Raw genomic sequence first — 13,915 nt, forward strand, 5'->3', positions numbered from 1 at the left:
GGTGGGATGCACCAGATCAACAGAAATAGCCACAGTTATTTGAAGATAAGAAAAGCCTACAATATCACATACAGTCAACATGTGTGTTATTACTAATCATACAGCTTTCCGTTCTGACTTCATGCTGTGATTTCTCTGGGAACTAGCATGTTATTAAGGGATCACAGGTTTTTTGGAGCAACAGCAGCAGCATGATGGCTAATCCCCAGTGAAGAACCAGTGCTTCTCCAAACACTGCAATGTGTTCTCGAGTAACCCTATGAGGATTATGGACTGTCCAGTTATCCCTACTCCACAGATGTGGAAAGTGAGCTGCCCAGAGGCTTGGAAACTTTACCTGATTTTGTTATGGGAAAGCAGATTTTGAACATGGGCAGTCTGACTCCAAAGCCCATCACTATAAAGCACACATTTTACTAATTGGCACTATCACTTGTTTAACCCCAATGGATGGATGGATGGATGGATCTATTTTAGAGACAGGATCTAGCTCTGTAACTCAACACTGGAGTGCAGTGGTGTGATTATAGTTTACTGCAACCTCGAACTCCTGGGCCCAAGCGATGTTCCCATCTCAGACTCCTGAGTAACTAGGATGACAGGCATGTGCCACTCTGCCCAGCTAATTTTTTTTTTTATTTTTTTATTTTTAGAGACAGGATCTCACTCTGTCACCAAGGCTGGAGTACAGTGGTACGATCATAGCTTACTGCAGCCTCCACCTTCTGGGCTCAAGCAATCCTCCCACCTCAGCCTCCTGAGTAGCTGGGACCACAGGCACATGCCACTATGCATGGCTAATATAATTTTTTTTTTTTTTTAGTAGAGACGGGGCCTTGCTATGTTGCCCAGGCTTGTCTCAAACTCCTGAGCTCAATTGATCCTCCCACCTTGACCTCCCAAAGTGTTGGGATTATAGGTGTGAGCCACCTTGCCCAGACCTGTTTTTAATTTTTAGAGATAGGGTCTTGCTATGTTGCCCAGACTGGTCATGAGCTCCTGGGCTTAAGCAATCCTCCTGCGTCATCTTCCTGAGTAGTTGGGATTACAGGCATGAGCCAGCGGGCCCAGCTTAAACCCGCATTTATTCAGAGGTTACTATGAGGTCACTACTTTGCATATATATTATCTCATTGTTCCTAAAGTTAAAAAAGCAGTGTCTTCTGCTTCTGGGGAAATGGAAGGAAGCTCACGCTTTGTTAACAGTCATTTCACAATATGAAAGACAGACTTGCTCGTCGTAGATAATTTGGAAAGTATAGAAGAGTATAGAGGAAATAAAAACAACCCAGAATATATTAGCTGGAGAGAACTTTACATGTATGCCTTTACATGTATACCTTCTGAACAAAATCACTCTTTTAAAGTGATTTCATGAATTTATAGCTAACAATGCAATGTCATAACTCAAATTTTTGTCATACCACGTTGTGAAATCCTAACTATATTTTTGAACTAAGTGACCCCGGTGCTTTTTTCTTGTGAAATAAATACCTTTTGAAAAGCTCTCTGAAAGTTTAACTCAGGTTTAGGGTTTGTAGTTAAAAACAGCACATACCATTTCTCCTACCTTCACTGAAGGCTCTCAACAGCACCTGATGGCTTGTGAGCGTGTTTGGCTCTGGTGTGTATAGGTTTTGCCCTAGATTAGAATTTTCTTCTGAAGGCCCCCGCAATGTCACTGTAGCCACTAGACCTTGGTCACACGGAGTGTGGAGCCAGCTGTCAGTTTCTGGGCAGGCTCTGGCTGGGAACGCACACAGCGTCAAAGCAGTGAATAAGCGATTTCTGCAGTTCCCGTAGCTGCCAGCCTGTGCAGTCCTCGGTGATGCTTGGGGACCGGCTCCTCAGTCACACCCGGGTCCTGCTCTGAAGGTTGCCGTTTTCTAAACAGAAGGATGGTAGCTAGAGGAGAGATAGCAAGATTCTGGAGTCTGGAAAGCCTTCACTTGGGTATGTGTGCAGAGAATGGATTGTTGTACTGTGACATGTTGCTGATTCAGCTGTTTCCTTCCCAAGTTGCAGTTCTTTCTTTCTCTCTCTCTTTCTTTCTCTCTCTCTTTCTCTCTTTCTCTCTCTCTTTCTCTCTCTCACTCTCTCTCTCTCTCTCTCTCTCTGCTGCTTGTCAGGTGTGAGCATGTGGGAAAAAGTTCACTCTTCTTGTAAAGGGTACTGAGGATAGTTTTAGTTGTGGACATAGTCAGTTAAAGAAATTGGTTTTGTTTATGGCACAGTTGCTTGTCTGGAGTAGAAAATCGTAAGAATCAAGCCTGAACCATCCTTCCTGAGTAAGGGGTCTGGGTTTTGCTGCTGGTATTGTTACTGGTTTTTGCTTCTATTACGTGAAATTCCTTTATTCAAGAGTATATTGTTGGGGTGTATAAAAATGTTTCTTGCTAATTTAGGATGTGTGAGGTTTAAGACTGTGAACTGATCTTTGAAAAATAGTTTCCTGTTTTCAAAAGTGACATTACCCAGTATTTGCTTACTGCTTTGTGCCTTATCTCCCGCTTTCTTTTTAGTATTTCTGTGAGTATTGTCAACTGGACTCTTTGGACTATTTAAATGTGAAAGAAACGGTCTACTCTCACACTAGGAAGCCGTAAACTCAAATCCTCACATTCTTAAAAGGAAGTAAGAAAAAACAAGACTTCACAGACAGACTTTTCCCTGGCTGCACTACATGGATACAATAGGATGCTTTAGAAACAGATCTTGTCTCTGTTTTCGCCCTAAATAGCCGCCAGCGCCTCGCCTGAAATGAATGGGAGCCGTAGACGGCAGCTCGCGGCAGCCTGGGGCCCTGTCAGAGCAGTACAGTTTGTAGTTTGTGCTTTCTTCCTTGTTTTGATTGGTTTCTGTGCTGGCAGAGAGAAAGCAGGGATGTGGTTACGGCTTCTGTGTCTGGTGGATTATCAAAACAAGACTGGCGTGTACTCCGCTTTACCGGCCAAAATTTAGAAAAAAGAAAAAAAAAAAGTTGCCCTGCGATTTCTATATTGAGAACACAGACCACATGAGTGAGAGGGCTCCGCAGTGCTAGCGAGACGGCCCTGGCAAGACCCGGGTGGAGGAAGCGGGCGTGCGGGTGCTCCCTCCCCGGGTTCCTGCACCCATGGCCTTGAGCAGGGGTGTGTTCATTCCTGCGGGGAGCGCAGCCAGCATGAACGGGCGGGGCAGGGGCGGGGGCGGGTGGCCCCCGGCTGTCCTCCAACATTCCTCCACCCCCTTCCACAGAGCGGAGGCCGAGGGGAGCCCGACCCAGCCTCCAGCCCTGAGCAGTGCTCCCTCGGTGCTCCCGGAGAAGTAGCATACCAGAACCTGCCCTCTGCGGCCTTGACCCTCTGCAGCAGTCCCTCGCCTGCCTCACTGAGAGGGGCCTCGGTCCGTGCACTGCGAAAACTGTTGCCACTCCTATGCGCTCTACTGAGCGAGTACATGTAATAAAATGACAACAAGCACCATATTTAAAACAAATAATAAAGCTTACCTGTGGTGGGTTTTCTTTCATTTGAGAGCCCTGAGGGGGCAGGGGAGGTGTTGTGGGGCTCTGACAGACCCCGAGGGACAGCCTGGTGGCTCCCAGGAGGACGCCATGTCAGGGAGGGCGGGTGTGTGGGTTGTCGGCTGTTTTGTGCTGTCCTGTCCTGTCCTCCTGTCAGTGTGAGTTGAAGCCGAGCTTGAGACAGGCTCAGAGCAGGATTGCTTTGCTGGCAGACACACCTGGCTTTGAGTCCAGCCCCGCAACTTGGGGACAGTTACTTAACCTCTTTGAGCCGCAGTTTCCTCCTTCATAATCAGACAGCAACACTGCAGGATGCTTGTGAGGCTCGCAAGAGGACTTATTCCAGTGCTGAGCACAGTGCCTGGCGCACTTTAAGACGCCTGGAAGCCAGATGGGTGATTGCTCAGGTCCGTCCAGCCAGCTGGGCAGCCGTCAGAAACTGGGAGGGCTGACGAGACACCAGCCCAGAGAGCTGTCAGGGAGCGGCGGAGCAGAGGAGAGGTCCCAGGATGGATCGGCAGGTGTCAGCCGGAATGGATGAGAGGAGCCGTGCTCAGAGCCAGCAGCCCCAGAACAAGCAGCTCCTGGCTAAGAACAGAAGACAGGCACTGTGGGACAAGCCAGAGGTAAAACCTAAGAGCTTTACCGCAAGACACAGAGAAGCCCAGAGCCAACGCCCCAGCTCTGAACTGGAGACAGGACAGAGGCTGAGTTTTGAGAGCAGGAGAGAGTGGAGCTGCTGGCTTGATTGTGGGGTCTGGAGCCAATGGGATGTTGGCTGCCCAGGGTGCAGGGCCCTACGTTGAATACTGATGTGAAGCTATACATCGGGAGAATGATTTTTAAAAGCTCCTTAGACATTAATAACAGATTATCAGTGAGTGTTAATATGTCAATTTCTAAGATTCCTTTTGATCTTATTGTCCACATGTTTAAAAGATTGAAAAATACTATTTATGAAGAATGGCTTGAAAGTCTAGATTGGATATACTAGTGACTTTTCCAACAGTAACATTTCACATTCTGGAGCATGAAACGTATTTCATACTTTAATTCAGTCACCCAACACAGACTATTCAGCATGTTCCTTGTCTTTCAGAAAGTCATAGCTAGGATAGGAGTTGGGGGAGGATATAAAGGGACAGATATAAACTTAATAATAACTATAATATAAATGTGATGCATATTTTAAAAGAGGTTAGTCTAACATGTTTCTAGAACATCAAAGGCAGATGTTGTTATGGCAGAGGATCAGGGAGCTGAAAAATAACTCATGGAACCGTCACCAAGCACTGATGGTTACAACTTTTGTTTGTTGTTTGTTTGGTTAGTTTTTGTTTCTTTAGGTTTATTTTTAAATAGAGATGGGATCTTGTTATGTTGCCTAGGCTGGTCTTGAACTCCCGGCCTCAAGCAGTCCTCCTGCCTCAGCCTCCTAAAGTGCTGAGATTACAGGCATGAGCCACTTCACCCGGCCAGTGGTTAAACTTTTGAAGGATGGGCCAGGATTTGATGGGCTCTTTTGGGTGGGAAAGTTGCTCCAGGTGGAGAGATCAGCGTGGATAGATGAAAGGATTTTGTCCTGTTCATTGGAACAAGGAACGCTCTGTGATACAGATTGGCTAACGCAGAGGTTTCCAGCCAATGCAGTCAGAATCCATTGCCTGCAACGTGTGGCTTGCTGCATGGACAGGCAACAAAAGGCTTATGTCCTAGAACAACCTGAGCCTGCGGTGTGGTTTAAGTAAGCTTAACCTGAAGGTCGAGTCGTTCCCAAATTTTTCCAGGTGTCAGAATCATTTGAGGAGCTTTTCAAAACAAATTCTCAGCATACATTCCCCACCCCCACCACCCAACCTGACTCAGTGGCCCAGGGCAGGGAAGGTCTTCATTTTTCTAAACGTTTTCCCGGTGAATAGATGCCACAGGCCCTGGGTGTTTGGGAACCACTGAAGGGGGATGGACCCTGGAAGTTGTGCATCATGTTTTGGCATTGTCAGTTCCTGTGACCCAGCTCGTTCCCTCTGTGTGCATCTCCATGGCCTGAGTTCTTGAGGTCCATCCGTGGTTTCAGCCCACAGAGCAGCAGCCCACGACAGCTGCTCCCGGCCGTGAACACGAGCTGCCCGCCTGGGCTGGCCATTTCCGTTTTTAAGATGGGAAGTCAGAATGGCTTATCTCAACTCTGAGGAAGTCTGAGCGATCAGCGAGAGGTTTTCTCAAATACATGGTTTTAGCAGATTATTTTAAGAGTGGGGGAATTTCCCTGAAGTCAAGGGAGGGGAAGTTCCCCACCAAGGACAAACGCTGGGTGGGAGATGCTGGTCAGGAACCAGCTGCTCATTAGCTAGGCAGTGTTGGAGACTGCCTCATGAAAATAGCTAAAATCTGTATCTCCTCCTTGTCAAGTGTCTGATGTTTAAGGGCTGTGTTAGATCTCCCCTCCCTTTCCTTTAACAAAATACCTCAACCTCCACCCTGTTACCACACCCTCACCAGGACTACCCTCCCCCACTTATAAGTCAGGGCCTTTTTTTTTTCCCTGATGTCTTCTCCAACTGGATTTGTAACAGTCCTTCCGATTTAAAGCAAAATGACACCTCCCGTATGGCTACCACGTTGTTCTCTGTAGTAGGTCCTAAAGCTATAACTGGCCAGGGCTGAAAATGTGGACGGGGGCGTTCTACTCCCTGACAGCTGCAGCCAGGAGGAAAGCAGGGATGGGGAGGAAGATGAGACATTAGCGTGAGGGATGGACGGGGAAGGGCCGCTGCGGCCCCAGGAATCAGGAGCCTCCAGAGGGCAGCGTTTCTGGGAGTGATGGTTAACCATGATTATTGAACAAGACCGTTATAAATTCACTTTATTACATTTTTGGAATTGACCATCCTCTGTGGAACAGATGTGCTCTCTTGAAATTGTCCCCAGCCAGAGAGGGGCTGACAGTCAGCACGCAGTTTTGATGATCAAGGATGTGCTCTGTCTACCTGACTGAAGCTGCGGGAAGTGTCGTAGGAAGAGCCTGCTCTGTCTGCTCTCAGATTGATTGTATGTAGGCATTTGGGGTTTTAAAACTGATTTCAATTTGGAGCAGTCTTTGCTTCTTGTGTACAAGATCATTTTCAAAAATGGCTTTTTGGGCCAGGTGCAGTGGCTCACGCCTGTAATCCCAGCACTTTAGGAAGCCGAGGCAGGTGGATCACCTGAGGTCAGGAGTTTGAGACCAGCCTGGCCAACATGGCGAAACCCCATCTCTACTAAAAATACAAAAATGAGCTGGATGTGATGGCGCACACCTGTAATCTCAGCTACTCGGTAGGCTGAGGCAGGAGAGTCGCTTGAACCCTGGAGGCAGAGGTTGCAGTGAGCCGAGATCGTGCTGGTGCACTCTAGCCTGGGCGACAGAGCAAGACCTTGTCCCCCACCCCTCCCCCAAAAAATGTTTTTCCACCAAAAGAAACTACAGTTGGTGAGAATGTGGAGAAATTGCACTGTTGGTGGGAATGTGAGATGATGCAGCCATTGTGGAAAACAGTATGGAGGGCCCTCAAAAAATTAAGACTAGAATTACCGTTCGATCCAGTATACTAAAGAATTGAAAGCAAGGTCTCAAAAAGATAGTAGCACATTACTCGCAATAGCCAAGTGGTAAAAGCAGCCCAAATGTTTACCCACAAACAGATAAACACAATGTGGTGTGTATATACACAATGGAATATTTTGGGTTTTTTTTTTTTCCTTTTTTAAAAATCAATAGAAGTGCTAGCCAAACAATGGAATATTATATAGTGTTTAAAAAGAAGGAAATGCTAACACTTGGTACACATGAATGGATGTCAAGGACATTATGCTTAGTGAAATAAACCAGCCATACAAGGACATACACTGTATGATTCCATTCATATGAAGTATCTAAAGTAGTCAACATCATAGAAACAGAAAGTGGAAAAGGTGGTTGCCAGGGAACAGGAGAGGAAGAAGAGAAAAGTAATGTTTAAGAAGTGTGACAGTTTTGCAAGATGAAAAAGTTCTGTCACACAACAGTATGAATATACTTGACACTGCTGAACTGGAACTGTGTGCTTAAAAGTGGTTAAGATGGTAAAATTTAATGTTATGTGTTCATCACATAGGAAGAAAGAAACAACATTTACTTTTTAATTATTATAATATATTCATTTCTCCTGATTTTGGTGACATACATTTTGAGAATTTATAATAGCTTTACAGCATTGAAATTCGCCTAGATAAGAAGTCACCATTGTTAACTTTCATCTGTAGTTGAGGATCCAAGCCCATTGAAGTCAGTGAGGAATGGAACATAAAGAGGTGAAGGGAGCAGCAGCACCAGCCTGTGGGTCTGGCGATCATGAGGAACTCTGCCGAGTGGAACTGGCCTGGGCTTTGACACGCTGTGGACTATGACATGTAGGATTTTTCAGCTGAACTGCAAATTGCTGTTTCCCCATCAGCAATTCGTAATTCAACTGAACAATGTCTGTTGAGAGTATGTGACACTTTAAAAAGTGTTCAGGTAGAGTGGAGTCAGATTACAGTGAAGATATGCTGTAGAATAATTTTGTCATGAAGCAATAGACAACTCCCATGTCATTTCTTGTGACATCATAAAACCACTGTTTTAAGAAGTTCACCTTGGAAGTAATATATAGGATGACTTGGGGAGGGAAACAGAGTCATGAAGACTGGCTGGGGGATTTTTCTAGCTACAGTCTCAGATGAGCACAGGGGTGGGAGTTAGAGAGACCTGGGTTCCCATCCTGGTTCGGACCCGGCCCCTGTGTAGCCCTGATAAATGATTTAACTTCTTGGAACCTCAGTTTCCACATCAGCAATTTGCAGTTCAATTGGAAATCACATACTGAGTGCCTTCTGTATGTCAGATACTATGCTAGGGGCTGGAAAGACAAAAATCAAACGTCTGTCCTTTGCTTTAAGCCTGTCCTGTCCTTTAGGATGGTAAGCGACCATCTTAAAGGAAACACACATAGAAGGACAGTAAGTGTGGGGAGTCCTAGAAAACCACCAGGCTTGGACGAAGCATCAAAGCAAAGCGCGAAGATTCTTCCTGTGTGGACATCAGACACTGAGAAATCCCACTCCATAAAACACGCTTAAATTACGGGACACAGGAGTCATTAACTTCAAGGGACTTTAAAATCGTGAAAGTGGTTGGGGTGGTGAAGGGAAAAGGATACAAGCAGAAAACGGAATCAGGTCCTTGACAGGCCCCACTGGGAGCGGGGATTGGGAGTCGGAAGAAAGGGTTAGTGAGGGGGCTCCGGGGACGGCAGGACATACGGCTGCTCTCCAGAATGGGAGCAAAACACCCAGATTTGGATACTAAGACTGTTTTTAATATCATTTTGTCTTGTTACAAGTACCAGAGCCACTGCTGGGGGAGGCAGTTCCGCCCAGTGGGTAAGAGTTAGAGGGCCTGGGCCTGCTGCACACAGCTGTGTGTTATTGGGACTTGAGTCTCCTCATCTAGAAATGGGGACAACTGACAGTACCTCCCATGTAGCGTTGTCATGAGGATTATATGAGCCTGTTCACCTCCACAGCTTCAATCAGTGCCTAGCACATTATAGGTGCCTGATAACGTAACATCTTGCAATTCTTTTTTTTTTTTTTTTTTTAATTTATAGAGATGGGTCGTCTTATGTGACCCAGGCTGGTCTCAAACTCCTGGGCTCAAGGGATCCTCCTGCCTCAGTCTTCCAAAGTGCTGGGATTACAGGCATGAGCTACCATGCCCAGCCACATCTTGCAATTCTATACTGTTTTTCAGTTTACAGGATGCTTTCATATATCATTCCATTTGAAGCTCAAGGCACACCAATAACAAGTACTTGTTCAGAATGTATAAACAACCCTGAGACATGGGTATTGTCATCGACATTCAACGGGTGAAAAAAAACAAAGAAACTTGACCAAGGACTCATACTCAAAACAGAAAGATATAGACAAGAAAAAAATGTGCATCACTATCATTTGAAGGCAAGTTCATCTGACCCCAAAGCCTTGCACAAAGTCCACATGCTGTACTTCTTCCCTTCCCTTCCCTTCCCTTCCTTTCCCTTCCTTTCCCTTCCCTTCCCTTCCCTTCCCTTCCTTTCCCTTCCTTTCCCTTCCTTTCCCTTTCTCCTTCCTTCCCTCCTTCCCTCCTTCCTTCCTCCTTTCCTCCCTCCTTCCCTCCCTCCCTTCCTCCCTCCTTCCCTCCCTCTTCCTCCCTCCTTCCCTCCCTCCCTTCCTCCCTCCTTCCCTCCCTCTCTTCCTCCCTCCTTCCCTCCCTCCCTTTGCTCCCATGTGTGCCAGGCAGGTCTCGGTGTTGGGAACACAGTTAAGAATAAAGCAGACAAGCATTACTGCCTTTCTGGAGCTTACATTCTGGACAATGAACAGAATACATTAGACGGTGCCAAAAGCTATGGAGAAAACTAAACCAGGGGAGACGGTAGAGTAAGAGTGAGGATTGTGCTTTTAAGTGGGATGGTGAAGGTGAGAGAGGGAGCCAATGTGTGTGTACCTGGGGAGAGCTGTCAGGCACACAAACAGTGGCCCTGGGCAAGGAGTGCCTGCGGTCTCTGCAGCCAGGAGCCATTGGTTGGAGAGGGGTGGGAGGCACAGTGTATCTGGGGAGAGGTCTCAAGAATTTTGGCTCTCTCCCCTGTGGATGATTCTGAGCAGAGGAGTGACACAATCCAGTCTAGGAATGGTTTGCCAGCATCGCTCTGGCAGCTTCAGCCTGCTGGGGGCAGCGGTGGCAGCAGGGAGACCAGGAGGGGCTGCTCGAGGGAGCCCGAAGCTGGGTGGGAACCCAGGCTTAAGCGGTGGGAGGGGACCCAGGCTTGAGTGGTGGGAGAGGGGTAAGAGGTAGCCAGATTCTGGACGCCTTCAGGACCTAGAGTCAGATCTGCCAGTGGGATGATCTGGTCGTGGGATGTGAGAGGCAGAAGAATAACCTCTGAACAGGTAAAACATACAGGCTAATGCCTGCTTTACAGATGGGAAGACTGAAGCTGAAGGAGCTGAAGTGACTTGCACCAAGGTCATTTAGTTAGGAAGTTAGTGAAGCAAGGACATTGACCCGGGAATTTTCACTCCAGGTGCCGTGCCTTTCCCTCATCCGTGTTGCTAGTCTCTTGCCCCTGGCCTCTGCCCCCCTCACCTGCCAGGACTGAGTCAGCCGACGCATGAGCGCCTCGAGCCGTCATACTTCCGCAGTGTCGCTGACTGCTAATCCATGATGTTGAAACAGTGGCTGTTGAAACCTCTCTTGTGATGAACCTCTGCCAGAGTTGTCTTTTTTTCTTTACTTCTTTCTTTTGAGACAAAGTCTTGCTCTCTTGCCCAGGCTGGAGTGTATTGGTACAGTCAGAGCTCATTGCAGACTGGAAATCCTAGGCTCAAGCCATCCTCCCGCCTCAGCCTCCCAAGTAGCTGGGACTACAGGTGCGCGCCACTTCCCCCGGCAAAGCTGTTTTGCTAAGTGTTTGTGAACAACTCAGAGAGCCGTCAGTATTTCCAGTCCATGTCTCTGTCCAGAGGGTTTTCTCCTGGTACCTCCTGTAAAGGTCTAACACTTTCCGATAGACTCCTGTTAATTGTGGATTTATGCATGAATACAACCTGCTTTTTTTCTTTCTTTACTGATTTTCACAGCAACAGCTAGATCATGGTAAAGAATTCTCCCTTGGAAAACACGGTTCAGTTCTTCGAGGAGAAAGTGTCGTTTTCAGAGCTTTGCTCTGGGTGGGAAGCCCCAATGCCTTTATTTTACTGAGATTCACTTTTTTTGTTGTTGTTTTTTGCTCAACCGTGGTTTAAACTGATAAGGAAAAATGCTGTTGGTACCAGACAGTGCCAGATCAGTGCTTGCAAAATTGGAAGATTGCTGCTGCTTTAGGCATTAGACACGCAGGGTTTGTGTATATTCTTCTCACCTGGGAGCATCAGAATATCTCAGCCAGTAAGCAGCAGAGTTCTTGGGCCTCGTGGTCTGGGCAGCTGCTCTAGGGTTAGAGAAGGCTTTTGTCTTCAGTGCTGTTTCCCCTGGAGTCTAAGACATACTCATGTATGAAAAAAATGATGGGCTTCCTCAAGGCGTCCCCCAACCAACCCCGAAACACACACACCAGCAAAGCACACTAGACTAGGTGACCTCCTGCTCTCTGCCCGTACGCACCCTGACCTAGCATAGGAAGCAGAAGTTACATTTAGAATCAGTCACCACGCATTGTGCAGGCTCTAATGTGTTTCTCAGACAGCACAGGTCTGGCTTTCTCAGGACCTCCAGCCACACCCCCAGCAAGATAGACAAGGATCCACACACGACCCCCAGCAAGACAGACATGGATTCCCACAAGCATAGCTGGCTCCCTGCTGCCCACCCACCCGTGCTCCCAGGGTGCACTCCCTTCTCCGGAGGCACCAGGCCCTGCCATGCCCCCGACAGCCGTCCCCTCTCCTTTAATGAGTAGATAAGAAAGCTGGGGTCCAGAAGGCAACACCAAGGCTGTGGAGTGCTTTCTTCTGCCCCTTGCTTTGTGCTCAGGCCCAGGAATTTACTCCTCCCCCACCCCTGTCTCTTGGTCTCTTAAGACAGCTCACTTTTCCTCCCAGACACAGGCCCTGACCTTTCCTGACCAAGACTGGGGATGGGCCCAGGCAGGGGAGTGGAGGTGGGTAGAGGGTAACTGGCACCATGCTCTCAGAGCCTGGAACCCTGCCTTGGTGCATGCCGAGAGCTCTCCCCCAGCTTCTATTGTCAGCTGGTCCAAGGTTCCCTGGCTGTCGCGGTGTCCGGTGCACCTGTCTGGGTGGTTTCACGGCTAGGGTACAGGTGCAGACCCATGTGCCATGCCTCACTGTGGTGTGTGCTGTCATGGATGTAAGCAGCTGGCTCCTCTGGAATCACGGGAGGGTTCTGGAGAGGAGGTGATGGTGGTTGGGATGTGGGGGATTCTCTGAGACGGGCACCCCTGGCAGAGGGGGAAGGAATTGGAAAGCTGGGGCCCGTGAGCAGACCCAGCTCCGTGGGCATCACTGAGAGGTGCTGTGTCCAGAGCTCAGGCTTACAGGACTGGGGCTGCCAGGTGGGAGGTGGCCTGAGCACAGTCTCAGAGAGGGGCTGGGGCCGGGCTGGGAGAGGCGCCGCTGGCGGCATGTGCACACCTTCCTGCTTTCCCTCCCTCCTGCTTCAGGAGCTCCATGCATGGTGAGTGCATGAGCTTGAACTCCTCGTCACCACAGCTCTGTCTCTGCTTGGCAACAAAGACCTAAAATGCTGGTGCGTGAAATACTACTTCTGCAGTGTTGATTACCCCCGTTATTGTGGACCTTTTTCCATGTTTATCATTGTTCTAGTGTCAGATTCCTGGGCTCTATTTTACAGAATCGGTTGCTTCTGACAGCAGTGTGGCTGAAATGATGAGGGGAGGGGAGGAGAGGCGTGAGGGAAGCAGGAGGCCAAGCATGGTGGTGGGGGGTGGGGGTCTGGGGCTGGACGTGTGTCTGCCGAGCACCTGGCACATGGCCAGTGCGGGTAAGATGAGCTGTGCATAGAAAATACAGGTTGCATTGATCCGAATATAAAACATCTCCCCAAGAAAGAACTCTTCAGTCAGAAACCAGGCCCATCCTTTTCTAGTCAAGTAACTAGAAACATGGATTTGCCAAGTCCCTGAGAAAAGCAAGTCCAGGGAGCACCATCCCAGCGCAACCTTCAGCCAGCCCTCTGTCCTTCCCTCTGTCCTTCCCTCTGTCCTTCCCTCTGTCCTTCCCAGCACACCGGCTTCTCCCTCAGACTTCTGCTTTTTGTTAAATCTCCAGGGAACTTGGAATTTTTCCAAAACGTCCTTGACCCTATCTCTTGCTGTGGGCATGAACTTGACCTCCCGACATGGATCTCAGTTCCTGATGCCATTTCCTGGGGCCGCTCCTGTTGTCGCCCACTCCCACTAACTGTGTTCTCCCCAGCTGGCTTCCCTGGCCCCAGGCTCTGCGCCAACAGCTCTTCCTCCACGTCCTAGCAAAGTCTGTCATTAGCCCAGCCCTCAGCGTTTGGGACACCTTCAACTCTCTGTGGAGTTCCAGCTCTGGTCAAGGAGGCTGAGAGTGTCACATGCATTCTGTCGCCTGATTCTTCAAAAAGGACACGAAGCTCAGATAAATGAAGTCACTTGGTTTAGGTCCCATGCCCACAGAAGGGCAGGACCAGAATTCAGAGCAGCCTCCGTGATCCTAAAACCTCTTCTCTTTCTGTCGTATGAGGGGACTCTGCTTAGGTCCTGTGGCTTCCTTCCTCCGAACCCTGGCAGAGCAGCCCGGGATGAACTCTAGCCTGTGAGGCCCTTCTGTGTGCCCCTGATCTTTGCAGTCTCGTCTTTC

At 48.5% G+C, this 13,915-nt stretch overlaps 1 protein-coding gene across 7 annotated transcripts in view; it reads left to right on the top strand.

Annotated features, from left to right (window-relative positions):
• Positions 1-13,915, top strand: part of SPATA13 (spermatogenesis associated 13) — a 152,065-nt gene that overhangs the window by 110,581 nt on the left and 27,569 nt on the right. Inside the window, exon 1 of one of the 7 annotated variants that reach the window (XM_009191644.4) lies at positions 974-1,953. The exons of 5 other annotated variants lie outside the window; for them this stretch is intronic. In XM_009191644.4, the coding sequence (XP_009189908.2) occupies positions 1,899-1,953 (55 nt within the window). In that variant the 5' untranslated portion in view covers positions 974-1,898. Of the gene's footprint in view, positions 1-973; positions 1,954-4,017; positions 4,132-13,915 lie in introns of those variants that run through there. One more of the 7 variants, XM_009191645.4, reaches the window with a different exon arrangement.

Source organism: Papio anubis, chromosome 15, assembly GCF_008728515.1.
Source record: "Papio anubis isolate 15944 chromosome 15, Panubis1.0, whole genome shotgun sequence".
Classification (NCBI taxonomy): domain Eukaryota; kingdom Metazoa; phylum Chordata; class Mammalia; order Primates; family Cercopithecidae; genus Papio; species Papio anubis.